The following is a 27,931-nucleotide window of genomic DNA, read 5'->3' on the forward strand; positions in this document are numbered from 1 at the left end:
TGTTTGTGCAATGATTAAAATCCTTGAGGAGTATGGCATGTGAGGGCGCCCTTCACAAGCCAAGCCAAAGCATGAATAAACCAAAACTTAAAGGCAGTGGACACTATTGGTAATTGTCAAAGACTAGCCTTCACAGTTGGTGTATCTCAACATGTGCATAAAATAAGTTGCGAGATAATAATGAAAGAAAAAATAACCCTTGTCACACGAAGTTGTGTGCGTTTATATGGTTGATTTCGAGACCTCAAGTTCCAAATCGGAGGTCTCAAAATCAAATTCGTGGAAAATTACTTCTTTCTCGCAAACTATGGCACTTCAGAGGGAGCCGTTTCTCACAATGTTTTATAACATTAACCTCTCCCCATTATTCGTCACCAAGAAAGGTTTTATGCCAATAATTATTTTGAGTAGTTACCAATAGTGTCCACTGCCTTTAAATAATAGTTTTCCCTCAGTCATTATTCATTCAACCCAACTCAATTCAATTGAATTGCACAAACTAAAAACACAATTTTTACACCCCCAGGGTTAGGTTATCTCAAAAGGCAACCTAAAATGGATGACCTTTTGAAAGAACCAAAGTCAAATATTTTTAAAGAATTTTATTTTCTGGCTGCATCCATCTTATTCATTCTTCTTTCTTCAAAAACATTACTTCTCAAAAATATAAAACAGATTCAGGGTTGAACAAAGAAAAATTTACTAGCGCAGGATTTCAACCAACGGCATCCGGATTAACGTGCCAGCGCTCTACCAACTGAGCTATCTAGCTCTACATAAGGGGTCTGCCTATCAGTCAATATCTTTGTTTAGGGGTGCAAGTCATTCAACTTGTAACTATAGTGTAGCCAGGGATCAAACCAAAGTTTACGATACATTTTGGGAAGCTGCAGCCAGGGGACAGAGTTGCAACTTTTTAAATTTCAAATATCAAGTTATGATTTAAAACTTGATATCAAAACAAAAAGGTGTCCCTTCCAGGCTCATTTTAGTTGCATTAAACCCAATGAAAGAAAAACAAGATGGGGACAGTTTAATAAATTTACATTTGACAATTATTAACATTTTCTTTAATAAAGACACTGGACAATATTGGTAATCAAAGACCAGTCTTCTCACTTGCTGTATCCCAACATAATATGCATAAAATAACACACCTGTGAAAATTGGGGCTCAATCAGTCATCGAAGTTGCAAGATAATAATGAATGAAAAACACCCTTGTTACACGAATAGGGATGCTTTCAGATGCTTGATTTCGAACCCTCAAGTTCTAAATCTGAGGTCTCGAAATCAAATTCGAGAAAAATTACTTTTTTCGCGAAAACTAATTTATATCTGAGGGAGCCGTTTCTCACAGTGGTTTACACTACCAACAGCTCCCCATTACTTGTTACCAAGTAAGGTTTTATGCTAATATATATTTTGAGTAATTACCAATAGTGTCCACTGCCTTTAAATGGAACACTAATAATAATGTTAGGAATCCAAGCCTCATCAGGACCTAAGTAAAAGAATTTTTTAGGGAGTCTGTGTTTAAGATTGAAGCATGTAATCAAGAGTAATTGGTGCCTACCTTGACTTGTATGTTATTCTTCAGCATTGCAGATCTAAGAATCAGCGCCTGTGAAAGAACAAAAAAGATGATTAAATGAAAAGGACGAGCACACTGCCTTGTTAAACAATATTTCTTATCTGCTTAAGAACAACTACCTTCATGAAATTTCGCACAGAGATTCTAAAACGCATAATAAAGATAAGCATAAAAGAATGTGCTCACCGAAACAAGGTTACCAGTCAATCAGCCAGGACACATATGCACCATCTACATGTATATGTGGCTGGTATCGTGCTTAATTTTGTGTAACAGACAGTTAATGACAAACATTTTCTGCTTAAACAGCAACTGTGAAATTGAACCTAGAGCTTGAACTCAGTGTAATAGACTGTTATACCAAACCTATTTTTAGACATGATGTACAGAAAAGATTACCACTAATCAAAGAAATCTCCTTGCCCCTTCTCAACCCCAATGCTCCTATTTATGACATACCTTTGTCCTCCTCTGGAATGCCCTACCCATGGCCAGTGACTTCTCAAAAGTGGAACTCCTCTGATCAACGTCTCTGGCATACAGAATCTAAAACCAAAAAACACCCAAAATAAATAAAAATAATAATTTGTTAATTCATTTTGGTTTTACCCATATACACCGAAGTGTGTTGCATTGTATACTAAGTACTTTCCAGAGTATTCAGTTATAACACACATCGGTGTAAATGGGTTAAACCAAAATTAATATTCTTTATCCCTGATGCAAATTTAACATCCATTAACAAATTTGTTTGTTTTTTGTGTGTGTATTTGTCCATACATATCACAACTAGATAATCTGTCTCTGTTTGATTGTAATTAATTTATATATTAAGCCTTATTAGAAACTGCTATCCTGAGGGTCCTTTATACAATGGTAACAAGTAAATAGTAACACAATTAGAAAAGCTACACTTGAATAATAATAAAAAACTGAGTGTATACCAAAAAGATAAATCTGACAAGATTAAACAAAACGTTGCATAAATATAATATATTTATGTATTGTATAAATAACATCACAAAAGCAGGGTGCATGATACTAAAACATGCACAAAACAATTGAAACTATACACGCACAGCAGATTACACCATCGTACACATACCATACTGCAGTTTTAAGCTAAATAAAGGCAAATATATAAGAGTTAATAGGTAACTCTAAAACAAGATAGAATAAACAGAAACCAGTTACCGTCAAAACAGCAAGATTCCGGCTAACCAATACACACATTTAAATTGGAATCAACAAAAGTCTAGTTGCAGTAAACGACTCAAAAGTAAATGAGGTAAAAATCAAAAAGAGACCAAACAAAAAATAACCAAACCCCTGAAAAGAAATAGCATAGTATATATGGAGAGAATGGTAAAAGATTGAAAGTTCAAACAATATAAATCGCAAAAGAAGAAAAAAAAGGGAAAAAAAGAAAAAAATAAATTTCTTTTTACACAGAGAGCATGGCTAGCACACGACTCGTAATAATGAAATAGTGACAATCATAGCTTTTTGTGGAATCGAGCCCTGGTCCATTCAGTAAATAAGTGAATTAATAACATTTTAGGAACAACAATAATAGTTATTGAAAAAGTATTAAGCAAAACAATAGCTCGTTTAGTAAACAAGCTTTTACATTCAGCATTAAAAATGATAGAACAGCAGTTTATACAGAATGAATATGTGACACAAACGAAAAGCGAGAAAAAGTAAACAGTTACAAGACCTGGTGAATTGGAACATAATCATGTGTGACTCAACCGTGGACTATTCTGAGTCAATCCTTACATTGATCTGACCAATCAAACTGACCCTTCAGATTTACCATAGCCAAGAGCAAGTTCTAGTGCGCACATTAAGCCGACTACTGACCAGCAACTTACATGCGTAGTGACGCACTCATTCAAATGACTGTTTGGAAGCCTAGTCAACAACTGGTACCACTGTATTCAACACTCCATTGCCTTCGGAATTTTCATGGTGTCAATTGGTCCCCTCTACTTTACACATGTTAGCTTGGAACAGGCTATCTGGACCAGTGAAGAAACTATGGCCATGAGGCTGGTTCCAACCAATGGTCGACCAGCCTGGAATCGGAGTCAAATAGTCAACCTTTAGTTAACCATGGTGCACACTTGACCTTGCTCTTATTTCACCCTCAAAACTGACTCTGATACGACCATGTTAGTCAGTCCTAGCATAGATCTGACTAGTAATCCATATGACTCTCTGAACTAAACACAACTGATTTGTCATTCCAAACTAACTTTGGTTTGACAAATAAATTTGACCCACAATACTGACCCTATCGATTCAAACCTGGCATTGATCTGACATATCAAACCCACTCTCTAGAATGATGATGTACATGACCCCAAAACTTACTTTGATTTGACGTATTTGACCCTCAAGATTTGACTCTGATATGACCTTTCTGACCCACTGTACTGACCTTATTATGCGAGTCAATCCTGGCATTGATCTGCCCATCCAGAATGAGTTGCATCAACTCATCCTCTAGCTCAGGGATGGTGGTGTTAAACGAGGTTGCCATCTTGGACATATCGGCCGACACGTAGGGACTGAAATACTGAGAAGTACCAAAGAAGAAAATTTAAATAGGACATATCGGCGGACACGTAGGGACTGAAATACTGAAAAGTGCTAAAGAATAAAATTTAAATAGGACATATCGGCTGACACAAAGGGACTGAAATACTGAGAAGTACCAAAGAAGAAAATTTAAATAGGACATATCGGCGGACACGTAGGGACTGAAATACTGAAAAGAAAGTGCTAAAGAATAAAATTTAAATAGGACATATCGGCTGACACAAAGGGACTGAAATACTCAGAAGGTACAAATGAATAAAGATTAACATTAACAAGAGTAAACAAAACGTACAATAAAAATATTTTAAAATACTCTACATAACTATAAACACATTATAATATTACTTTTGTTTACCTATACACTAATGTGTGTTAAGCATACTCAGTACTTTCATGAATTCTTTGAAAACTTAAAATCCACAGACATAATATTGAAGGGTAGTATTCAAACCCTGACCTTTGCCAAGCTAGAGCAGCTGGAGCAGATGTTTTACCAATAGGCCACTGAGCTTGCCCTGAAGTTAAAGGCAGTTTGAATACTATCACGTTGTGGCAAGCCACAGCTAGGATAGACTTGGCTCAAGGTACTTCCGTCGTTTGCAATTGGTCAACTCGCTTATGTCCTCTGTCGAACAGACTACTAAGCTTGCCCTGAAACTAGCAGCAATTTGAATTCGTTCTGTTGTTGCAAGCTGCTGCTAAAGTATAAGATTCATTGACAGACTTGGCTCAAAATGCTTCCGTTGTTGGCAATGTCAGTGCTGCCAACATCTGAATCTTGCAATCAGGGAGATTTTGTTAAACAATCAGGGAGATATTTAGAATTACAGTAAACAGTCGGCTATGTTAGATTCACGTAGTCTTTCAAAAAATGTTGATCCCAAAGCAAAATCCATAAAATATCCTGAAGTCTAGCAAAATCCTGACCAACAATAGCCGTGTTCCTATTCCTGTATTAAGGCACTGGACACTATTGATACTTACTCAAAATAACTTGTAACATAAAAACTTACTAGGTAACAAGCAATGCAGAGCTGTTAAGAAACATAAGCTGAGAAACAGCTCCCTCTGAAGTATCGTAGAAAGAGGTAACTTATAATAAAAGACTTCATGCCCAAAGCCTTTTAATAGGCATCTGAAAGCACACAAATTTGTGCAACAAGGTTTTTTTCCCTTTTATTATTCTCTTGCAACTTAGACGGCCAATTGAGTAAAAAAAATCACAGATTTGTTATTCTATGCATATGTTGGGATACACCAAGTGAGATCACTGGTCTTTGACAATTACCAAGCATGTCCAGTGCCTGGAGTGAGATTCATAAAATATATCCTGAACTCTAGAAAAATCCTGACCAACAATATGCGTTCCTCTTACCTGTATTAAGGCCCTGTTCCTGATCTGGGAGTACAACGTGTTGACATGAGGAGCTAGGTACATGTCTAGGAGGAGATTGTCTCGACATTCATCCAGGAGTCTCAGACAAGACCCGTACTTGGATTCATAGAACATGAAGATGATGTCACGTAGTTGGGGTTCCAACTCAAGAAACAATTTGAATGAGCTGTGTGAATAAAACAGGAGGGGTTGGTTACAAGAAGAATTTTTGTTTTTCTTAAGAAGCAGGTGGCTGATGAAGGGAACGTCAAGTGCTTAAGGTTCATAGATGATGCCAAAAATCGTAAAGGCATTGGCAAGCATTGGTAAGCATTCGTAATATATTTGTAAGGAGAGGGCCGACCGAGGACAATCGAGGGGTGAGACCGAGATGAAAATATTCACTATCCAACTGCCATTTTGGACAAATTCAGTGCGGAATTCAAATATTCATCTTCGCAAGAACATTCGCCACTCTGTAAGAGCAGCAATACGAAGCGCTTCCTAAATTTCAGTGAATGTTGTGAAGCTTTAATTCGCCATCAATTTTCTTAAGCATTGGTAAGCCATTGGTACTGTTGGTAGAGCATGCGTATTATGTGTAAGATATTGGTAAGGAGAGGTTGAGGGATGACCGAGAACATATTCACTATCCAATCCAAACTTTTGGGGCGAGTTCATCACGAATTTCAAATATTCATATTCACAAGAATATCGCCACAGTGTGAGAGTAGCGTTAATGCATTAATACTGACCTACTGGAAATGACATTTTTCTGAAGTTCCTGTCTATCGAACGAAGCTAAAGCACACAGTCCCCCATACATGGCTACGTTGTTGGCTGATAACAACTGAACAGGGGGAAAATACAGAAACAAGAAATTAAATACAAGGGTTGCAGTTTCATTCCCGTATGGCAAGGCACAAGAAAGTTACCAGTGAACCAGGAGGTATTTTGAGCAATGCAAACTGAGCCAGCGGTTTACCAGCTAAATAAAGTCCAATGTGTTTGAAGCAAACATTTTCTTAAGAAAATTGTGAAGAAAGTTGCTTGGAGAGAAAAAACAACATTGACATAGATGCACAAGGTTAGTGATGGTCCTTCAGTAATTTCTGCTTTAGCAAACCCATTTATATATTTATTAAGTTTTTAACACTATCAACAACAAACAATCATAGACAGTCATGGCAAAACCTGATAAATTTTTGTCAATGATTTGAGAGACTCACGTCTGAAAATTCACAGTGATCAAATATTGCTTGAAGGAAGTATTTAGCGGCCGGCTTGTATTTCTTCATAGCCAGTTCAGCCAGACCAGCAGCACACTTCAGTTTAGTGACGATGGTCAGATTGTCTTTGGACTCTCTCTGTCGATGAAACAAAATAAAAGTGGTTTATTGATTTATTTCTTGGAGGAAAGGAATTATGTGAAAGAGGCCATGGCCTCTGTAACCCTGGTCTTGGCATTTTATTGTTTTTATTATATATTTCCGGTAATGAGACCAAGGATGCCTCATAAGTGAACTTAATCACTGAAGTTCGCAAGTCTGTGGAAACTTGTAAACAAAGTTGCTTCTGCTTGCTACGTGAACCAGAAAAAAAATGGGTTAATCTCTGCGCCCACAAACATCACAAACTTTTGCTAAGTATACATGGGTTCAAAATCGTACATGTGAAATTGCATTTTGGTAAAGCATTATTATATTGTGTTTTCGGCTATAGCTCCTTTTTGTGCTTAAGTAGCTCTATAAAATGACAAACTGGGTCAATGACTGGCGACTTTGAAACTGCAGGTGGCAGCAGACACACTGAGTAAATTTGGAAATAGATTCTCTCATACTTACATGACTTTCTGATATTTCTGGAGTTGCTTCTGCCTTGTTTACGTAGCTCAGGACATGGGACCAATTCTGCAGGTGAATACTGACCTAAAAATACACAAAAAACAACAACAAACAAACAAATTAATTGACTGTTTCGGTCTTTTGCAAGGGTTAACCAATGATCTATATATTTTAAATTTTTAGTTTTTACGAAGTGACAAATACATTTTGCAGGCACAGTGTCAAAATAAACGTGGTTGGACTTTTGTTTTTTTATGAAGTGATGAAATCTAAGTTTAATGGAAGTTTGCATCGGGATAAAGACAATTATTTTTGTTTTACATTTTTTACAAGGGTAAAAAACAGCAAAACAAATAAATATTCTATATCCCAATGCAAACCTCCATCCATGAAATCGTTGCGGTACCCACTGCTAAAAATATAGGATTCGAACTACCTCTACCTACCGGGTCTAATTGGTAAGAACCTGCTTAAAGCCATTGGACCCTTTCGGTAAACAGTATTGTCCAAGGCCCACACTTTGTGTACCACAACTTCTATATCAAATAACAAACCTGTGAAAATTTAGGCTCAATCGGTAATCGGTGTCGGGAGAAAACAACGGAAAAACCCACCCTTGTTTCCGCGCGTTTCGCCGTGTCATGACATGTGTTTAAACCAAATCCGTAATTCTCGTTAACGAGAATTTATATTGTTTTGCTGTTTTCTCAAAAAGTAAAGCATTTCATGGAATAATATTTCAAGAGAAGTCTTTCACCATTGCCTTCTGTAAACCCTGTAAGTTATTTGTAAATCTGTGAACTTTTATTATTTTTTCTGAACCGAAAGGGTCCAATGGCTTTAAGAATTGAAAATTGCACCGAGTGATATGGCTGTGATTTTTTTCTTCCACATAGCTCGGGAAATTACTGAGTATACAGTGCTAACACACATCGGTGAATTTTTTTTATTTGTTAATTATTTATTTGTTTAAATACCTTGATCACATTGAGACACATATTCACAACGTGCTTAGCGCTCGTACAGTAATCCCTGGCCCTCGAGTAACACTTGAGGGCGCTGCTCAGGTCACCTTGGTCTAGATAGTGATCTCCAAGGTCATCATGTCCCCTCCTGCAGAAAAAAATCCACCCAAAAGGAATAAATAATAACAATAATGGCGTATGATTTCATAATCCAATATTGATTTGGTAAACTCCAACTTCATAACTCGCATAATTTTGTGTCCAAATATGTCTTAAATTATATAATTTTAAGAATTGCACATCAGACAGTATTGTTATCTCAAAAAAGAGAGAAAGTATTTAGAACAAGTCTTGAATAAGCCGGCTGGAATAAGTGTAACTGGGTTCTTTGATGTGCATTGTGAAACATTATAGGCCGTAAGTGCAGAATTCTGCACAGAATCGTGCGCTTTCTACAGTGCGGTAAGCCCAGACTTCTGTGGTAAGCAGTGCTGAAAAAGAAGGCCCTGGGCCCAATTGCATTGAGCTGATCAAGCACAAAAATAAGCAAAGCAAAACAAAATTATGCTGATCAGAATAAGGTTACCAGCCAAAATACTATATCACATGTACACCTTGTGACTGGTATACTGCTCATTATTGCTAAGCAGGATTTTTGTAAGCATTATTTTCTGGCCAGGGCCCATTGTGCAACTTACCTGATGCTCTCCTTGATGGAGTTGCTCTTGTAGTTTTTCAAGTCCGTGTCGAGTTTCTCAAGTTTCAACGCTGCCTTCTTATTGGTCGATTCAACCCACTGGGTATCGAATGGCGGTACGTTGTGAACGACCCCTATGACTGCGTCTGGGAGAATGGAGGTACTGGATCTGTGGAAGATTAAGAAATGTTTCACTGGACACGCTTGGTAATGATCAAAGACCAGTATTCTCTCTTGAGTGAGAAATTACTTCTTTCTCAAAAACTATGTTACCTCAGAGGGAGCCTTTTTCTCACAATGATTTATACCATCAACAGCTCTCCATTGCTTGTTACCAAGTAAAGTTTTATGCTAACAAAACGCCTTTAATACTCAAAGTCAAAATACCTGTTATTTTTATAAATATTTGAAATATTTAAAAGCGTCAGACCTAATTGTCTATTATTATTTGTTTTCATCTCAGTGAGTAAGATGAAAATTATTTGAGCATGTGCAAGGGATTTACAATCACTCCTGACAAAATTACTCTCAAAAACTTAGACAACTAATGAAGCTGAAGCTTGTACAGGTAAATAACATTACAAACATCTTCATTCACAGTGAGTAGGGATTCATGTCATGGCCAAAAGCTTGATCTACAAAAGGTATCAAAACCCTTTAAAGGCACTGGACAAAGTTAGCATAAAAACTTACTTGGTAACAAGCAATGGGGAGCTGTTGATAGTATAAAACATTGTGAGAAACGGCTCTCTCTGAAGTAATGTAGTTTTCGTGAAAGAAGTACTTTTCCACTCAAATATTTGATTTTGAGACCTCAGAATTAGATTTTGAGGTCCCGAAATCAAGCATCTGAAAGCACACAACTTTGTGTGACAAGGGTGTTTTCTTCTTTCATTATTATCTCGCAACTTCGACAACCAATTGAGTTCAAAATTTTCAGAGGTTTATTATTTTGTGCACAACCAGTGAGAAGACTGGTCTTTGGCAATTACCAAAGGTGTCCAGTGTCTTTAATTAACCCATTAAAGAAATTTGGGAACAGATTTCACCGTTGGCTTATGGTTAAACTGCTCATCGGTTAAACGTCCCAACCCTAATCATTCTTCAGACCACAAGAAGAGATTTCTTTTACTTACACAGCTTCTGTTAACTTCCTCTGGATGATCTGATACATCTGTGTGTTGTACGTGGTTTGGGTGTAACTCAGCGCCAACCGTAAAGCTTCAATCTTCAGCGTCGGACAGTGAGCAGCGACAAACAGTAAGCGATTTATCTTAGCCAGTCCGGAGTACCACATCGCATAGCTGTCCACATCCTGAGATGACAGAACATTGATTATATTCATATACTTAAAGGAACACGTTGCCTTGGATCGGTCGAGTTGGTCTTTGAAAAAGCGTTTGTAACCATTTGTTATAAAATGCATATGGATAGAAAGATAATTTAAAAGTAGAGTACAATGATCCACACAAATTTGTCTCGAAATTGCGTGGTTTTCCTTTTTCTTTGCGAACTAACATGGTCGACCATTTATGGGAGTCAAAAATTTGACTCCCATACATGGCCGACCGTGTTAGTCGACAAGATAAAAGGAAAACCACGCAATTTCAAGTGATACTTGCGTGGATCATTATATTCTACTATTAAATTATCTATCTAACCATATGCATTTTATAACAAAAGGTTACACACGCTTTTCAAAGACCAACTCGACCGATCCAAGGCAACGTGATCCTTTAATAATTAAAAGATTTCCTGCCATTGAATTAAGTTGTTAAGCACATAAATTGCTTAGCACAAAAAAATACTGCTCAGCACAAACACATTACAAGCCGAAATCTGTGTAATGTATACTGTTTGTGTTAAGTATATTGTCTGTGTAAATGGTATTTTGGCTGGTAACCTTATTTTGATTAAAATATTTTTGTTGTGCTTATCTATTGTTAAAAGGTACAATTAGCTCTCCGAACCTGGACCCTGCCTGGTTTTGACTGCCTGTGATTTGCAAAAGCAAAGTGAATAATCTTGCGTCACGATTTGGAAAAATTGGACTTCCAATTAATGCATCACCGTGAAGATTTGGAACCAGTTGCCTCCAGCTGCTGTTCTGGCTACATCACCCACCGCCTTCCAGGAAGCCGCCCTGCCTGTCATCAAAGGGATGAGGCTACAGGTTGGTTCCAGGCTCTTCTAAACCTTCAAGTCAAGCTTTTTAACCTGCTACCGAGTTTTATTGGATTTTATCAACTTCTTGAGCTTTTTGTCCCCACTTTGTTTATTTTCTTTCTTCACTTGCACCTTACGGCTGTGACACCACGCTCCACCCATCCCAGTTAAGCCAAACTTGTGCTGCAAAGGGATCACCCTGCTCAAGACCACAATACACCCAAATTCACTTTGCATTTGCTTGCTGCTCATGTGAAGTATAAACAGGGCCCAATTTCATAGAGCTGCTTCAGCCCAAAAAGTAGTTAAGCACAACAAAATTATGCTTACCAGAATAAGGTTACCAGCCAAGGTACCATGTCACATGTTAATTGTTTGACTGGTATCCTGTTCATTTCTGTCTGGTGAACCATTAAAACATTTGTATCTGTTTAAGCAGCTCCATGAAATTGGACCCAGGCTTTTTACATTTCATTTTCAATTCTTGCATTGGGTCTACTGTATTTTTATAAACAATTTTACAATGTTTGCATTTTTTACAAAATAACGTTTTACCATTGTGGGATTGTCAACTGTGTAGGTCAATTCTTCAGGGCTGTCACTCCCCTCCGGCTGCATGTCGACCTGCATTGCCTCCACTTGACCCTAAAGAAATAATCAAACAACCAATACCGTCAAGAAATAAACCACAAGGGAAACTGACTGGATACAATTAAAATAATTTTGGGTGAAACAAAGACTAAATTACTAAAAGCAGGACATGGAGCTGGGACCTTGAGATTAACATGCCGGTGCTCAACCAACTGAGCTATCTATTTTAGCACTAACATTGGCAGTCTCCTTTTAATTGTTTTGTCAATATATTTTTTAAGAACAACAGTCCCGGTACTGTGAATGCCATATAGCAATGGATCACATCCAAGTTTGCGGTCCTACTACTTGCCGTCAACTCACTTGTGCCGTCAACTCGTCGTCAACTCAACCACTACGTCTTGACCCAAGTCGTCAACTATCAATTTACACGAAGCGCAGTACATAATACACTATGCGATATCGATAATTGACGTTTGGGCCAAGACTATTCTGTTTTCAGGAAAGCGCCCTCTGCTGTCCATGTTGTACAAACCCTTTGAAAAAGCAAGATGGATTTTGACGGCTTTGCAGCTTCGCGATCATTTTTTCACGAGGACAAAACTCAATTAAATGTAGTAAAAATAACCGAACTGTAACCTAAAACTTATGAAAATGATCTTTTAGCTGATACTTTACAGTTCTATGCCTCTTTTGTGGATTTTTAAATGTATATTGGTTGAGTTGACGGCAACGAGCAAGTTGACGGCAAGTAGTAGGACCCCAAGTTTGCGATACAACCTGGGAAGCAGCAGCAGATAGGGATCACTGTTAATGGATGCAACTTTTAATTTCAAATATCCAGCAATAAACTACAAGGGAAACTGGGTAAATTCTTACATAATTTAGTGTTGAACTTGAACAAAGACAAGTTGATCACTTTATAAATGTCCTCAAATTAAGTAGGATTTTAGTCTTTGCATTGTTGAAGTAGAAATAAAAGAGGTTTGTGATTTGAACACCTTGTAAATATCTCAACAGATAGTGTTGACTCTGAAAAGAATGGATGGTTTTAATGACTCAACCTTTTTGATCTGTATGCTCTGAGCTTTTCTCCCAAAGCCATCAGATTCAGAGCAGACTGATCGTAACGTTGAGTCGTTAGTCACACTTCTACGTCCTCTACTACTTCTACTTCTACGTGATACTCAACAATGTCTGTAAGTCGGGATAAGTTGGCAAGGGTGTGTACAAGCCATGTACAGTTCTTTTCAGAACTAACACAGCTCAAAAGAATTTTAATCATGTGGTTTTACTGCAAACCACATTTTAGAATCAAAACCGCAGAGGGCAAGAAAGGGCAACGACAATCAGCTCAATATACCATGCATCTCATCATCTATGAAAAATCTTTTTTTCCAAGAACACTGAAATTATGGAATAATCTGCAGGGGTTAGAGTCATTACAAACGAAAAAGTCTGAAACTTGGTCTTTGATACAAATTCAAAGGTATGTTGAAATTATGCCATTTCTACCGTTTGGTACTCCCTGTGGTTATTGATTCAAAGGAGCTTTTGGAAACAGTATCCACAGCACTAGAGAAGTAGACCAATGAGCAGGATTTATTTATTTGTGGACAAAACTATTGTCTGATTTTCTTCACCGGGCCCACACAAAAAGTCTGAAATTCAGCCAAAATTCTGAACAATCTCATCATCCCTGAATCTGCAACAATCCCTCATAGATTCCAAATCCCACCAAATCTTCAAAAGACTGTAGGACTTGCAATCACAAAGTTGTGGGTTCGAATCCCCCAGCTAACCGCTGATTTCACAATGACAAGAATAATTATTGTCGTCTAGTTACTGAATCACAATTTCTTGATTTGTGCAACTCATAATCGTAGACGTTTTAAAACCAATGTTTGTGAGAGAGATTGGTTATTGCCAGCTTGGTGTTTATATCCCCTTGCTCTCCAGACCTCCTTGTCAAGTTCCCCAGCGGAAGTTTCAGGAGGACAACTACCAAATACCAAGTAACCTCTATAGCAACTTCCTCCATGATTGTTAATTTGCTTGCCACTGAACAGAAAAGACATGTGTAATTTTTCAGATCATTCTTTGAAATTCAAATCAGAAATTTTCTTCTTCCTTTAAAAATGTTATTTATCAGCCACTGCTGGCAAATTATTTGTGAAAAAACAACCGGTATTAAAACTGTTCATTTGGCGCTTGTTCTGCTGGTTTCTCGGCAACTACGACACTGCTGAAACTCGGTGAACTATCATATTGTCATAACCCCATTAATCATTGTGATCATTTAAACCAAAACAGCAAACTGTGAAACAAGAAACATGATTAAAAAAACTGCTACTTTTTTACCAATCATTAAATTTAAAATAGCTCCCCAGCTAGCCCTTTAAATTTTGCCTCTATTGCAGTATTGGGCAAGGTTTGTTTTGCTTATGAGTCAACTCGGTCCCAAGTCGACTCGGTCCCAAGTCAACTCGGTCCCAAGTCAACTCGGTCCCAAGTCAACTCGGTCCCAAGTCAACTCGGTCCATATGGTTGACGAGAAGTAATTGTATGTTTTCTTTGAATTGGAAAAAAATATGTCCTTTGACTTTGTACATGAAACGGGATAAGTGTGCACCGATGTTCGGGGTATAAATAGTCGATTCCTTCAAAACCCATTTGTTTCTGTATTCAACATTGAAAATTACCGATTGTGTTGGCCAATAATTTTCAACTAAAAAAAATGTCTTCATATGTCTCTTTGCTTCCAACCAGAGTATTATTTTCTGTATGGCTCAACATTAATAATTGAATCCTCTTTAATTTCTTTTCCAGTAACTTACATTTAAAATTAAATAATATAAAAACAGTACGAATTACATAATTATTAAAAAATAAAGAAAAGAAAATAATGTTTGGTCAAAAATAAAAAACGAATTGTTCAAATAACTTGGGTTGCGGTCTTGGGACCGAGTTGACTTGGGACCGAGTTGACTTGGGACCGAGTTGACTTGGGACCGAGTTGTTTTGGGACCGAGTTGACTGGGACCGAGTTGACTGGGACCGAGTGGCTTGGGACCGAGTTGACCGGGACGCTTTGTTTTTAGGGGCTACTTCGTGGAATTCCTCACAACATACTGCCGTCATTCACTTCAGCGTTTTACTTCACAACATCGTCATGTTCTTTTCCTGTTTTCTGATTCTCTGGCCCTTTTCGAAACCACGGCTTCTTCTTTGGATTCGACCGGCTTAAGGCTCCGTCCTCTTGTCTGAAACCCGAGCGCGTATGCAAAGTTGTCACAAAACAACCGCGGGGCCAAGCTAGCCTGAGCCGAATCCAAAGCCGAAGCCGTGGTTTCGAAAGGGACCTCTGACTGAAGAAAGAAAATAAATTTAAAGGACAACTTATTTTTTAAGTCATGGACTAAATGATGTCGGCTTACCTGCGGTCCAAACATTTGGATAGGAAGCGGCATATTCAGTCTCCAAACATTAACCCTAGCTGTAGACTGGCTTAGTTTCTGAGGAATTAAAACCCACCGAAAAGATAATTATGTGCTTTTTTTTTTGCTCCCAAATATGACTTGAGTTTCGGAGCGAGACAGAAGTGAAATTAGCTAGAAAAGCAGTCATTTAAAGGGCGCCCTCCACCGAACATTTTTTGAGGCAAAAAGAAATCACTTGAGGGCGTCCTTGTAAAATTTATGTCGCGCTTAAAATGAGAAAGTTGTTGACAACACAAGGAAGGGCAAGATAGATCTGCTCGTTTATCAAAGTGAAGTACATTTTTATAGGTAGGAGTTTCAGAATGTAGTACAATTAAGTAAAATATGATTTAACAAGCGCGCTCAAAATTGAATGTATGATGCAGTAGTTGCGATAACGTACCCGACTCATCGATGCATGTGTTAATTGGCACAGAACAGTTACTTTTTAATAAATTTAATAACACTGTGCTACTAGTACTGAGTACTACTGTACTGTTATTAACAGTAGCACAGTTTCATCTGGTGTGCCACAGGGGTCGGTCATTGGTCCGATGCTCTCTACATTAGCCCCATGTGCCAATATGCTTGGCTCCCTCTCTTCTTGGCACTACGCCCATGTATGATGTAGCTTTACTCGGAAGTTCAGGGTAGTAAAAACATATTTGGAAGAGAAACCAACAATTTGTATGCCTAGATTTTTTCCCCAGTTGTCAGTCACTCACCATGCTCACCTCATTACTACATGCACAATATTACGCAAATGTGTGTCCTCCTTTTATTAGGTGTAATTTATGAAGAAAATCAGAGGCGGAACGGATCAGAATTTGTACCGACAAGCATCCATGATGTTTATTTAGCTGTTGTACATGCCGCTGACATGACAGACAGCGCTGTGACCTTTAATTATGGGCATAGGGGCCTACTGCTGCGTAGTGACGTTGTGGTTCTGTCATGCAGTCAAGTCTGCTGTGTGTGTGTGACTGATACGCCCACAAAGGTCACAGCGCTGTCTGTCTGTCAACAGCTAACATCATTGATGCGGGTATCAATCAATAAAACCTAATGTGCTTAATTTCTCAGATGGTGTAGTACTCAACCCTTTGATGGAGCATTATGGCAGTGCCTAATAAAGTGCTGACGCTAGTAATGATCAAGGAAGACACCCGTATCTTGTTAGGGATGAAGAAACGAGGCTTTGGTGTCAATCGTTGGAACGGTTTCGGCGGGAAAGTTGAGCATGGGGAGAGTATTGCAGAAGGTGCCAAAAGGTTTGTATCTTAAGAATGAGGACCATCTCCCTATTTATCCTCCCATTGTCCTCTTGTTTTGAAAGACTTAAGGAAAACTCTTCATATAGTATGAATACATTTTCCTTTAACAACATGGACAAGTATTTTTGAAAGTGGTTAACTTTTTCTAGAGAAATGGTGATTACACATAAACGATTGTTTAAGTTTAGTCTGGAAGCTTACTGATTATAAAATTCATAATTGAACCATTTTTCAGATGTTCGATCAAATAAACAAAAACCAATTCTAGATAAACTCATTTAAAGTGTCCAAGATTGCTTTAGACGGCTCTTTTAAACCAAATATTTATAAGTAGAAAACATTGCAAGGACATTTTGTTCAATTCAGTATGCTTTGGCCAAACTTCAAAATTTTGGTCCAGAATACCTGACAGTTTTGAAACATCAAGGGGAGAACTCTTAAAGTTTGTTTGTTTGTTTATTTGTTTGTTTTATAATTGTGGGTTGCAACCAAACAAGGTAAAAGCTTCCCGAAATGGAACACCCTAACTGCTGTAAAATGTTGCACTTGACTTGAAATAAGTAACCCTTAAAAAAAAGCACATTTTTGTGAAGAAAGTGCTCAGGTTGCCATTTTTTATTTTTTATTTTTAAGGGAAGTGGAGGAGGAATGCGGACTAATACTGACAGAATTTGAGAAAGTAGGGAGACTAGACTTTGAGTTTGTTGGAGAGCCACAGATCTTGGAGGTCCACGTCTTCAGAGGTGACAAGTACGAGGGAGAACCACGAGAAACAGAAGGTATCCATTGATTGAGAGGAGAGATGTTGATTCACTGCCCTTTTAAATTTATATTCATTAATACCTCAGACAGTTTCGCTGATCTGGCCTCGCCATTAGCCCATAAAGGCACGGGCCTTTATCACACGGCCCTGACCCTGCAGGTTTTAAACGGCTGTTAAAGACCTCATCAGTACCCTTTTATTTCCTTAACAATTATTAGAACATTTGAGGTTATTGAAGCAGGTTCTGTTCATGATGGATAATTACTACTCGTTAAAGCCATTGGACCCTTTCGGTACAGAAAACAAAAAAAAGTTCACAGATTTACAAATAATTTACAGGGTTTACAGAAGGTAATGGTGAAAGACTTCTCTTGAAACATTAGTCCATGAAATGCTTTACTTTTTGAGAAAACGGTACAACAATATAAATTCTCGTTAGCGAGAATTACGGATTTGTTATGAACACATGTCATGACACGGCGAAACACGCGAAAACAGGAGTGGGTTTTCCCGTTATTTTCTCCCGACTCCGATGTCGGATTGAGCCTAAATTTCCACAGGATTGTTATTTTATATATAAGTTGTGATACACGAAGTGTGGGACTTGGACAATACTGTTTACCGAAAGTGTATAATGGCTTTAAGATGGCGACTTTACACTTTGTGTGGAAATTTGGGACTGTGTCTACCCTATTCTTTGTGTTTTTACCCATACACAGTTGCAATATAGCATCTAGTAAATGGTTGAGGTGCCCGCTGCTAAAAGAAAAAATTAAACTGCCTCTAGCTTCCGGGCAAGTACACTTGTCAGTGAATGAATAAAAACACAGATAATATTCTTTATCCGATGCATTTTTAAAGGTACATTACATAATTGGTTTTGCTAACAAAACAGTTGCTGGCAGTGTAAGCCTTTTATGTAATCCACCATATACATAAACTGACAACCCTGTAGAATTTTGAGATCGACCGATTCAAAACAAAAATGATTAAATTGCTCACTGAGCGATAAACTCAAAATGGGAAATTAGTTTTATTTATTTCTCATCAAATATGACATTTCGGACAGAAATGTTTCAAGGGATGTTTTCTATGATCATCATCATTAGACCAGGTAAGTTTTATGTGAATCTGTGATCTTAGAAGAGTTTTTTTCTGATTAATTCTGTAATAATCCTTTATCATCCATAATATATCCACTTATGATTCCATCTCTTCTTTAATTACAGAAATGAGGCCTCACTGGTTTCCACACGACGCCATTCCATACAAGGACATGTGGCCAGATGATAAATTGTGGATACCATGGTTACTCAAGGGGAAAAAGTTCAAAGGGTATTTCAAGTTCGAAGGTCACGACAACATTCTGGACCTTCGGTTAGACAAAGTAGAAAGCTTATAACTGACCGAGGGCAGCAACAATACAGACAAACACGGATTGTGTTGCTCAGGAAGCGAACAGGGCCCAATTCGCAGTAGATTTTACTGTGTGAGGTCAGGTGTAGACTTGTGGACAAGTCGTTAAATGATAACGTTCCGACTCTCTCCGTGATTCTTTGCGACACTTGCGGTATTTTCGCGAGAATGCTGGCCCCCCGCGAGACTACTGCTCACGACTACGGTTAATGGGGGAGAAGTAGTCAGCAGCCAGCAGTTTTGAGCAAGAGCAGTGATCTCGCGAAAGAAATTTTCGATAACGGAAACCTGAATCATTACGCCACCACTACAGCTCGACTATCTCACTGCGACAGACCATTAACGACTTGTACACAAGTCTAGCTCAGGTGTGGACCAAATGTACTTGATGCAAAACTAGTATGATGGACTAGCTCTTCCATCTTTGTTATTATTATGATTATTTATTCAACCATGGATACACGGAAAAACATACAGGCAGTCAAAATAATAAAAAAACTCTAATTGTGATGTAATGCAAATAGCCAATGAAGAGCCCTGTTGCGGTAAAAAATAAGGTCAATTTTTTATAAAGCTTGTAAGCAGACAATTTCTGCTTACAGAGCAACCCTCACCAGAGTTTCTGTTTCATAAACAATATTTACAGTAAGCAAAGTAATAAAAACACGCTAGCTTGCCAGTGGTTTTTGTAAGCAAGGCCCAAATTCATAAAGCTGTGAAGCAGGAACAAACTGCTTGAGAAATGTCTTCGCTTAGCAAAAATTGAGTTAGGCACCAGTCACATCATTGTAAACCGTATGTAATTTATGCTGGTAACCTGTTTATGTTTAGCAATACTTGTCTCTGCTTAGAAATTTTGTGTGCTTACTGCTTACAGGCTTTATGAAATTGGGCCCGGATGAGCGAAGTAACTTTGCAAATCCATTGTGAACGCACAAGCACGATGTTAATATCTCATTTACACATGTTGTTCTGTTAAAGTAATCTCCAAAATTTGCTTACTAACTGGCAAACAGCTTTATAAAATTAGAACCCAGGTTAAAGTAATAATATTCTTTTAATTGTGTAATGAGCAACCCTCAATCTAGATGAGGGATATACTAGTGGGCCAACAGAGATAGAGTCAAATAAAAGTAAAGGAGAATGCATAAAAGAACATTAGTAAGATTGTGACAATGAAGTATTCCTAGATTAACACAATGTTACATGGAGTAAAGTAGATTGCCAAGTTGGCAACATTTTAAATAAGACGATCAGAGCATACTGAACGAAACGTCGAGTTGAAACCAACGGTTCTTTTCAGACCAACCCCAACTCATTAGATATAGTCATTACATGTTGTTACCGTAAACCTTTCTATATTTTAAATATTGTTTTACCTTTTAAAGGTAAAACAAAATGCTATAGTTTCTGAGAAATGAGTGAAATCAGGGAGCAAAATATTTTGATTGAACAGATTTTGTGCACACTGAATGCCAATATTGAGTAGCAACTGATACATTTTTCGTAGCAATTTGCTCTGCTATACCAGGGAAATCGTTCACTGAAAATAGTTAATTTAAGTCATAGTTAATAGTTAAGTCCGAAATCCGATACTTGATAACAGTAATTTGGGAATTATTTCACGATACAATTTATTCATGTCTTTTTGGGGATGCTTTGAATGTATTTATCTGTATTTTTTCACAGCATTGTCTTCATTTTTTTTGTACAGAGGAGATAATTTATTAAACAAATTATTTGTCGGTACAGATTTTAACTGAAGTAAATTACAGTGTAACAATTAATTATAGATTTCGTTCAGCCTCCCTACAAAACACAACTTGTCTTTCCAAGGAATTGTGTTTGTGCATTTCTCGGTATTTGTTGTGCCCCCACCCTCACAGAGAGCCTTGAACGAGTAAAGACCCCCCCCCCCCACCCAACCCAACACACTTTTTAATAGATGCACAAATGTGGCATTCCTATCCCATGCAGAGTGCTTGCACAACTGATTGGCTGAAAGGTGACCCAGTTGCCATGGTCACTGCCTCCTGATTGGTTAAAGCAGTCTGCAGGAAATGTAACTCCACCCCTTTTTACAATAACCCTGCTGCCCCCAGGGTCCAGTTTCATAAAGCTGCTTAAAGCAGAAAATATTGCTTTACACTTGCCTGCTTATAAAGGCAGTGGACACTATTGGTAATTACTCAAAATAATTATTAGCATAAAACTTTGCTTGGTAATGAGTAATGGGGAGAGGTTGATGGTATAAAACATTGTGAGAAACATTGTGAAGTAATGTAGTTTTCGAGAAAGAAGCAATTTTCCACGAATTTGATTTCGAGACCTCAGAATTAGAATTTGAGGTATCGAAGTCAAGCATCTGAAACCACACAACTTCGTGTGAAAAGGGTGGGTTTTTTCCCATTATTATCTCGCAACTTCGACGACCAACTTGAGCTCAAACTTTCACAGGTTTGTTATTTGCATATGTTGAGATACACTGGTCTTTGACAATTCCCAATGTGTACAGGGTCTTTAACAGAAATGAGCGGGATACAGGTCAGAAGTAGCACAAGAGACATTGTATTTTCATTGTTAACCGTATTCGGTTAAGCATAATTGTATTTTGCTTAGCATATTTGTTTGTGCTTAAAAGCATCTTCATGAAATTGACCCTGGGTCATGACGAGCAGCGAGTGAATAAACATCTTAAATAATTATCTTTTGCTCATTCAACAGAGTTGAACACGTTTGTAAAGATGTTTGTAAACGAATTTTGACAGATGGAGCTGTTCCAAAATATTGAAAATAAACCTAAACTTTCGCATATGCCGCTAACAATGTGCACAAAACATGCACACTATTTGTTGTAAATGGATGATGGAGGCTGCTGACAGTAATTCAGTTTCAGTTTGGAAGTGACTCCACAAAATCATTGACAGATTTTGTTGACAGAGTTTTACGTGCACTAAATGTTGCAACTTGATTGAATCAATTGAAGTATAAATATCAACAGTTTATTAACCGTAATTTTCGGGTAAAATCAGCCAAAAATTGGAACTAGCATCTCCAATCCATCCTTCAGGGAGAGTTTTACATAACACTTTACTACGGTATTATAGGCTATAAACCCAGAATCAATGTTCCAACTACAGCTGCAGTGATTTTTACTCAAGTTTGAAACTCGTTAAAATGGTACGAATATGCTTATCTTCTCATGAAATATCCATGGTACACTCCCTATAAGAGGGCAGAATATTATTGAAACACAACAATCACATCATAATTACCATAATTGCAATCAGGGGCGGATCCAGGATATTCCAAACCGGGGGAGGGGGCGTGATTTTTTTTAAATTTTTTTTTCAGAATGAAAGACCACGCCGTCCCGGGCCCCAGGCAGCATTTTTTTCGTATACGAAATTGCCACTGTCGTTAGTGCATTCAGTTGGAAAGCTGGTTCTTCTAAATCGGTCTTTTAAACAAAGGAAGCAAATAAATAGGAACAAATTGCCGCCAGGCATGTGCAGGGACAAATTTAATGGCTCTGCTTACCGTAAGCAAATAACTTGGCGCTTACGGAAGCAGTGAATTCTGAGCTTACGTCAAGCGTATTCCACGGATGAGCGGGGATTTTTTTTGCTTTTATGCACGTGTGGGTATATTCCACGTTACGGCCAGGCTGCAGGGGACTGAGACCCAATAAACTATTAGCCATGATTTAAAATAATAATAATAATAAAGGTTTGTAAACAGATGCAGAGAGAGAATATAGCATAATTTTTCTATGGAGATGCACTACTGACTTCTAAATGCTAGTTTAAAATCAGGTTTACTCACAGGAAATTGTTGGGATAAAACCAACAGGTAGAAATTCACATGAACAAAAAATCAGCAATCCCATCAACGACCGATTTTTTTTTTTTTTTTTTTTTTTTGACAATTATTTTGTAACAGACCTACATCATTTTAGAGCACTGATCTATAAAGCCAACATGTTATAAACATGTAACAGCCGTTGATGCATTAATTGCACATCACGTGATGGTTACTTCTCCTGAATTAAGAAAAAAACAGATCGCCGGCCATGGCCATTTGGATTTCGATTTGGTGACAAAAAAGTAATGTTAGTTTACAGTTGAATAAGCCTGAATGAGTGAACAATCTCGTTTGTGTTTGAATAAAGCAGAGTTAAGCTGTCTTGATTATGGATGAATGCTGAGTAAGAAGGGAAAATACACATTTAGTGAGGAGTAAACTAGTAAGAATGTACCGCGAATGTCATGTTTTCCCTTAGCCCCACAAATTGGTCCAATTCACTCCAATTCACTCCGTATCCTTGGCCCCAGCACATTTTACAAACAATTCTTTCGTGTTTTTTTGTCGGCTACCCATAACCACTTATGGTACAAGCTACAATTGAAGGAACTATAAGATTGCCGTATATGCGCGCTCCGCTGAAAACGAGCAGTTCTCAAGATCTTTGAGAAAGTTCACACTTTTGATTTGTACCCAACGCGTGTGATGTTTTTTTTTAAACAAATCTAGGCGTTGGGCTATCTACAAACTCAGAAGCACACGGAATGTTTAATGATGCAGATCGTTTTTTCTTTTCTTTTCTTTCAAAAAGCGGAAGAATGTTATATCAAAGGTGCTTGGGCCAAGGATACGGAGTTGATTGGACCGATTTATGGGGGCTAGTTTTTCCCCCATTTGCTGTGCACATTTATAATTGCGGTATCAAAATACTTGCATTTTCAGACCTAAAATTTGTTAACAGGGTTATTAATATGAATTACTGAAGAAGAAAAAACACACAGTTTTTACAACGAATGATACACCGGAAATGTATGCCAGGGCGTGCATTTTCAAGAGGAACAGGCGTGTGACTTATTCGCACGCAGGGGATCCTCCTCAAAATCAGGGCTGGTCGTAGGAAGTGGATTGGTGATCGCGACGAATTCACGGCGGTAAACAGAGCTGAAATTGGGCCCAGGTGTTTCGCGCTGATGTTCATTTTGGGAAACAAGCTTTCCACACGCCCAGATTCACGTTAAATTCCTCATGAGACAATGTCTGTGAGTGAAATAATAGTGGTCCACAATGAAACAGTGTACATGAGGTAGGCCTTAAAAATGCAGTTTCAGACATCACGATGAATACACTCTACTAGGTTTACTCGGTTGTTTACTGCATTGCATGGTTTGTTTGTTTAAGTGTGATTAAAAAGTCACCTGGAAATATATGTTTTTCTTCTTCAAACATTAGAGTAACTATATATGTTAATGAACAATAAAATAATTTTTTGAGTAATTGTTTGTAACGATTTATATGTTTAACAAATAGATAAAGTTGTTTGGGGGTGACTCCGCCTACCCATTGTGTGACGTCAATCGAGGCAGACTTTGCCTCGATCGAACATTGAACACACGTACGTGCAAGGTGCAAGTACATGCAAGTCCTAGTCGTGAGTTTGTACGTTTCGAAAAAAGATTTATTTCTTGCATTTTTCCGGCAATGTCGACAACGTGTATTGTTGCTGATGTATTGCTGCTTGAGGCAGCAAAACAACTAAAAATGGGGTCAGTTTGCAAAGTGGTCCGGTCCGACGTCTTTTCCAGCAAACACTTCGAGCCGCCGTGCTTCAAATATCGCGCCTCGATTGACGTCACGAACAGCGCCCTCTCGGGTCGGGCCTACTTTTAAATTTGTTAATAAAATGGAAACTAAATTTGTAGAACCTTAGTTAACTGTTTATTCATATTCTACTCATCAAAACACATCTTTTTGTGACAAAAGCTTTATCTTGACAAATACTACTTCCAGGTGACTGTGATTAAGGATGGGAAAGGGACCACTGTGCATGACAAAATGTTCAAAGTTCAAAGTAGACACAACCCTCGGTATCGTTGGAGTCATTGTCATCGTCCTCAAGACGGGTAACATCGTTGAGTTGACATTTCTTCTCTTTCTTGCGGCTCTGCCAAACATTAAAGGAGCGGCATCGAGGATCTGATGTACACGCCCAGTCACAATCAATCACACCCTCTACGGCCAGGTTGTCGATGACGTGATTGAGGGGGCAATATTGAGAGACACGCCCATCGGGACCTAGCAGGGTGTGGTAGATTGGCACGATAGAGACCGGCATCTCACATGCAGCAAGTTTATCATTCTTGCATGTTAAGCTATAAGACCAACGCCCACCATAGTATATAGTCATTCGGGCACAGTGCAAACCTGCGTCGCTGTGTGGATGGTTTGGATACCAGTTGGTGAGTCTTGCGGGCTGACCTCCACACAGCCAAACTCCTTCTTGAGCAGCATCTGTGCAGCCGATCCACATACCCTCATTCCCTTTCACTGCCCACTCGAAGATGAACTCGTTTTCTTCTTTCGAATCAGGCACTATGAGGTTGCTCCCTGGTCGCTTGCATGCCGCCTCGGCTTGCATCCAGTTCATCTTCTCAGGCAGTAAGATGTAGCAAGACTGACGCCATTTCACCCAGCCAGTTGGACAAGAGGAGAGGACGATAACAATGCTTTGCATTGTCATCAACATCAAGAGATGAAACTGAATGGTATTCATGCTTTTAAGAAATTTGTTAATGTTATACGCCGCTCTTAACTCTGTGATTCTATGTTACAAACTGACGCATCGAGTTCAACATGCGAGGTACAAAGAGTAGTTCTACAACACGAGGCTACAGCAGGTAGTTTTATCCTCCGTCGTCACCTTCATCGAGTTCAACCGCTTCTGTGTCAGCCTCTGAATATGTTGGTTTTGTTAGAGTCAAGTGACTACAATTTGAAGACAAAAACCTAACGATTGCTATGCCAACGGGAGCGTAGAACCAGTGAAGTGATTTAACCATACTGTTTGGAGAAGCCTCAAAATATAATAACACTAACGTTTAATTTCTTCACTTTCTTACGAAGAATAATACAATAATATTGGATGCTTCTGCATGAGTGCATTATCGCATAATTATAATCACCATGTGAATAGATGGACTTTTTGTCTTCACATTATTATGTGAGTTTATAAACCCGTGTGTTGCATTGTTACACTGTTGATTGCCAGATGTACTTTGGGGGAAAGGGGTGTTCATAGGGGAATATGTCCCCAAGAATCTGTGCCCCCTCAAGAGAAATTAACATGGGCTGAAGGGGGATGATTCAAAAGAGGGCGATGTCCGAATAAAGTTATACATTTGCACAAACCGCAGAGACAAAGATACCAAACCGCTGATAGTCTTTCTCTCGGTTAATGTCTGTCTTTGTCAGTGATGAGACGTCATTGGGGAAGAATGAAAAGTTGGCATGATTTTCAAAGTTCGAAGTAGACACAACCCTCAATATCTTTGTAGTCGGTGTGATCGTCATCGAGACGGGTGACGTCATTGAGTTAGCATTTCTTCTCTTTCTCGCTGCTCTGCCAAACATTAAACGAGCGGCAACGAGGATCTGATGTACACGCCCAGCCACAAGCAATCACACCCTCTACGGCCAGGTTGTCGATGACGTGATTGAGGGGGCAGTATTGAGAGACACGCCCATCGGGACCTAGCAGGGTGTGGTAGACTGGCACGATAGGGACCGGCATCTCACATGCAGCTAATTTACCACCAGTCTTGCATTTTACGTCATCAGACCAAACCCCACTATCGTATACAGTCATTCGGGCACAGTTCAAACTTGCGTCGTTGTGTGGATGGCTTGGATATCAGTTGGTGAATCTTGCAGGCTGACCTCCACACAGCCAAACTCCTTCTTGAGCAGCATCTGTGCAGCCGATCCACATACCCTCATTCCCTTTTACTGCCCACTCGAAGATGACCTCGTTTTCTTCTTTTGAATCAGGCCATATGAGGTTGCTCCCTGGTCGCTTGCATGCCGCCTCGGCTTGCATCCAGTTCATCCTATCAGACAGTAAGATATAGCAAAACTGACGCCATTTCACCCAGCCAGTTGGACAGGAGGAGAGGACGATAACAATGCTTTGCATTGTCATCAATATCAAGAGATGAAACAGAATAGTATTCATGCTTTGAAGAAACATTGTTACCCCACTACACAGTAACTCTGGTTTTATTTCATGTACAACTTACAAGTCCAGTCTTCCACTGAGGTACGTGGAGTAAACAACAAGAGAGCTACAGCAAGTAGTTTTATTCTCCGTCGACACGTTTACCGAAAGTGTTCATTTACTTCTATTATAATTTTGTGTCCTAATTTGTTGGTATTGTTTAAAAGTGAAGTGAGCCAAATTAAACAAACAATAGCCAAACGGTTGCGATGCCAACGGACAAACAAAACCCGTGACCTAAAATAATCAGACTGATGAGGCGCACAGATTGTCATCAATAATGGAATAACCTGTTCACTTTTTACCGAGATTTAATAATATTTTTTTTAAAGATATTTTCTTTGCACGATGGACAAGAGGAAAGGACAGTTGCTCTTCAAGCAAGAGAATATGGCATGAATAAATAGTAAAAATATATCAGTAAACAAAGTTAATCCAAGAAATCTACATAAAATACCTACATGCACAAAGTGTGTCAATATCTATCTATGATGCATATTCATTCAAGGTTAAAACTATTTATTGGCATGATAAAAGTCATGAAACTTGTTTTCCCTGTGTATAAGGAGAATACATACAAGAAAGGCAAAACAACAATAGACAAAAAGGAAACAAAAATACAAGTTACAGAAATAAAATCCTTCCAATTTCAGATATCACGATGAATACTCTTCTAGATTGTCTCAGTTGTTTACTGCAAGGTTTGTCAGTGTGATTAAAGATGGGAAAGGGACCACGGTGCAAAAACAAAATGCTTACAGTTCAAACATGGAGGTAGAATTATGTCTACCTCCATGGTTCAAAGTAGACATAACCCTGAATCCTTTGAGTCAGTGAGATCGTCTTCAAGAAAGGTGACTTTATTGAGTTGACATTTTCTTCTCTTTGTCTAAGTCGCTCAAGCCGGAAATCCCCTTTAACTCAGTACCATGACCCACCCACACACACGTGAGAAAAAAAGGTCTGCAAGACTATAATATTCGCGCCAAATAATTATTCACGCTGAGTGGGATATAGGATTGTCGTCTGTGCATGTCTTGGGTGTGCATAATATGGTGTGTATGTGTGTTTGCTGCTCTTAACTGTG

The 27,931-nt window shown here is 38.5% G+C and overlaps 3 protein-coding genes across 6 annotated transcripts in view; 1 reads left to right on the forward strand and 2 right to left on the reverse strand.

Moving 5' to 3' along the window:
* Positions 1-15,468, reverse strand: part of LOC117292510 (COP9 signalosome complex subunit 1-like) — a 36,746-nt gene extending 21,278 nt beyond the window's left edge. For all 4 annotated transcript variants that reach the window (XM_033774579.1, XM_033774581.1, XM_033774580.1 and 1 more), the window contains exons 1-12: positions 15,276-15,468; positions 11,803-11,892; positions 10,218-10,396; positions 9,083-9,250; positions 8,397-8,532; positions 7,420-7,503; positions 6,805-6,942; positions 6,331-6,425; positions 5,576-5,762; positions 4,040-4,177; positions 2,053-2,139; positions 1,576-1,623 (exon numbers count right to left, since the gene is read on the reverse strand). In XM_033774579.1, the coding sequence (XP_033630470.1) occupies positions 1,576-1,623; positions 2,053-2,139; positions 4,040-4,177; positions 5,576-5,762; positions 6,331-6,425; positions 6,805-6,942; positions 7,420-7,503; positions 8,397-8,532; positions 9,083-9,250; positions 10,218-10,396; positions 11,803-11,892; positions 15,276-15,308 (1,383 nt within the window). In that variant the 5' untranslated portion in view covers positions 15,309-15,468. The remainder of the gene's footprint in view (positions 1-1,575; positions 1,624-2,052; positions 2,140-4,039; positions 4,178-5,575; positions 5,763-6,330; positions 6,426-6,804; positions 6,943-7,419; positions 7,504-8,396; positions 8,533-9,082; positions 9,251-10,217; positions 10,397-11,802; positions 11,893-15,275) is intronic.
* Positions 15,469-15,571: 103 nt separating this feature from the next.
* LOC117293104 (7,8-dihydro-8-oxoguanine triphosphatase-like) lies at positions 15,572-20,092 on the forward strand. The gene is made up of 4 exons (XM_033775320.1): positions 15,572-15,626; positions 16,401-16,588; positions 17,225-17,370; positions 18,584-20,092. Exons 2-4 carry the CDS (start codon positions 16,434-16,436, stop codon positions 18,754-18,756), a joined length of 474 nt encoding a protein of 157 aa, XP_033631211.1. The 5' UTR covers positions 15,572-15,626; positions 16,401-16,433; the 3' UTR covers positions 18,757-20,092.
* A 4,538-nt stretch (positions 20,093-24,630) lies between these two features.
* LOC117292427 (perlucin-like protein) lies at positions 24,631-25,344 on the reverse strand. Its single transcript, XM_033774458.1, has one exon. It carries the CDS (start codon positions 25,342-25,344, stop codon positions 24,631-24,633), a length of 714 nt encoding a protein of 237 aa, XP_033630349.1.
* Positions 25,345-27,931: the final 2,587 nt, after the last annotated feature.

This window comes from Asterias rubens, chromosome 7 (genome assembly GCF_902459465.1).
Source record: "Asterias rubens chromosome 7, eAstRub1.3, whole genome shotgun sequence".
Lineage (NCBI taxonomy): Eukaryota > Metazoa > Echinodermata > Asteroidea > Forcipulatida > Asteriidae > Asterias > Asterias rubens.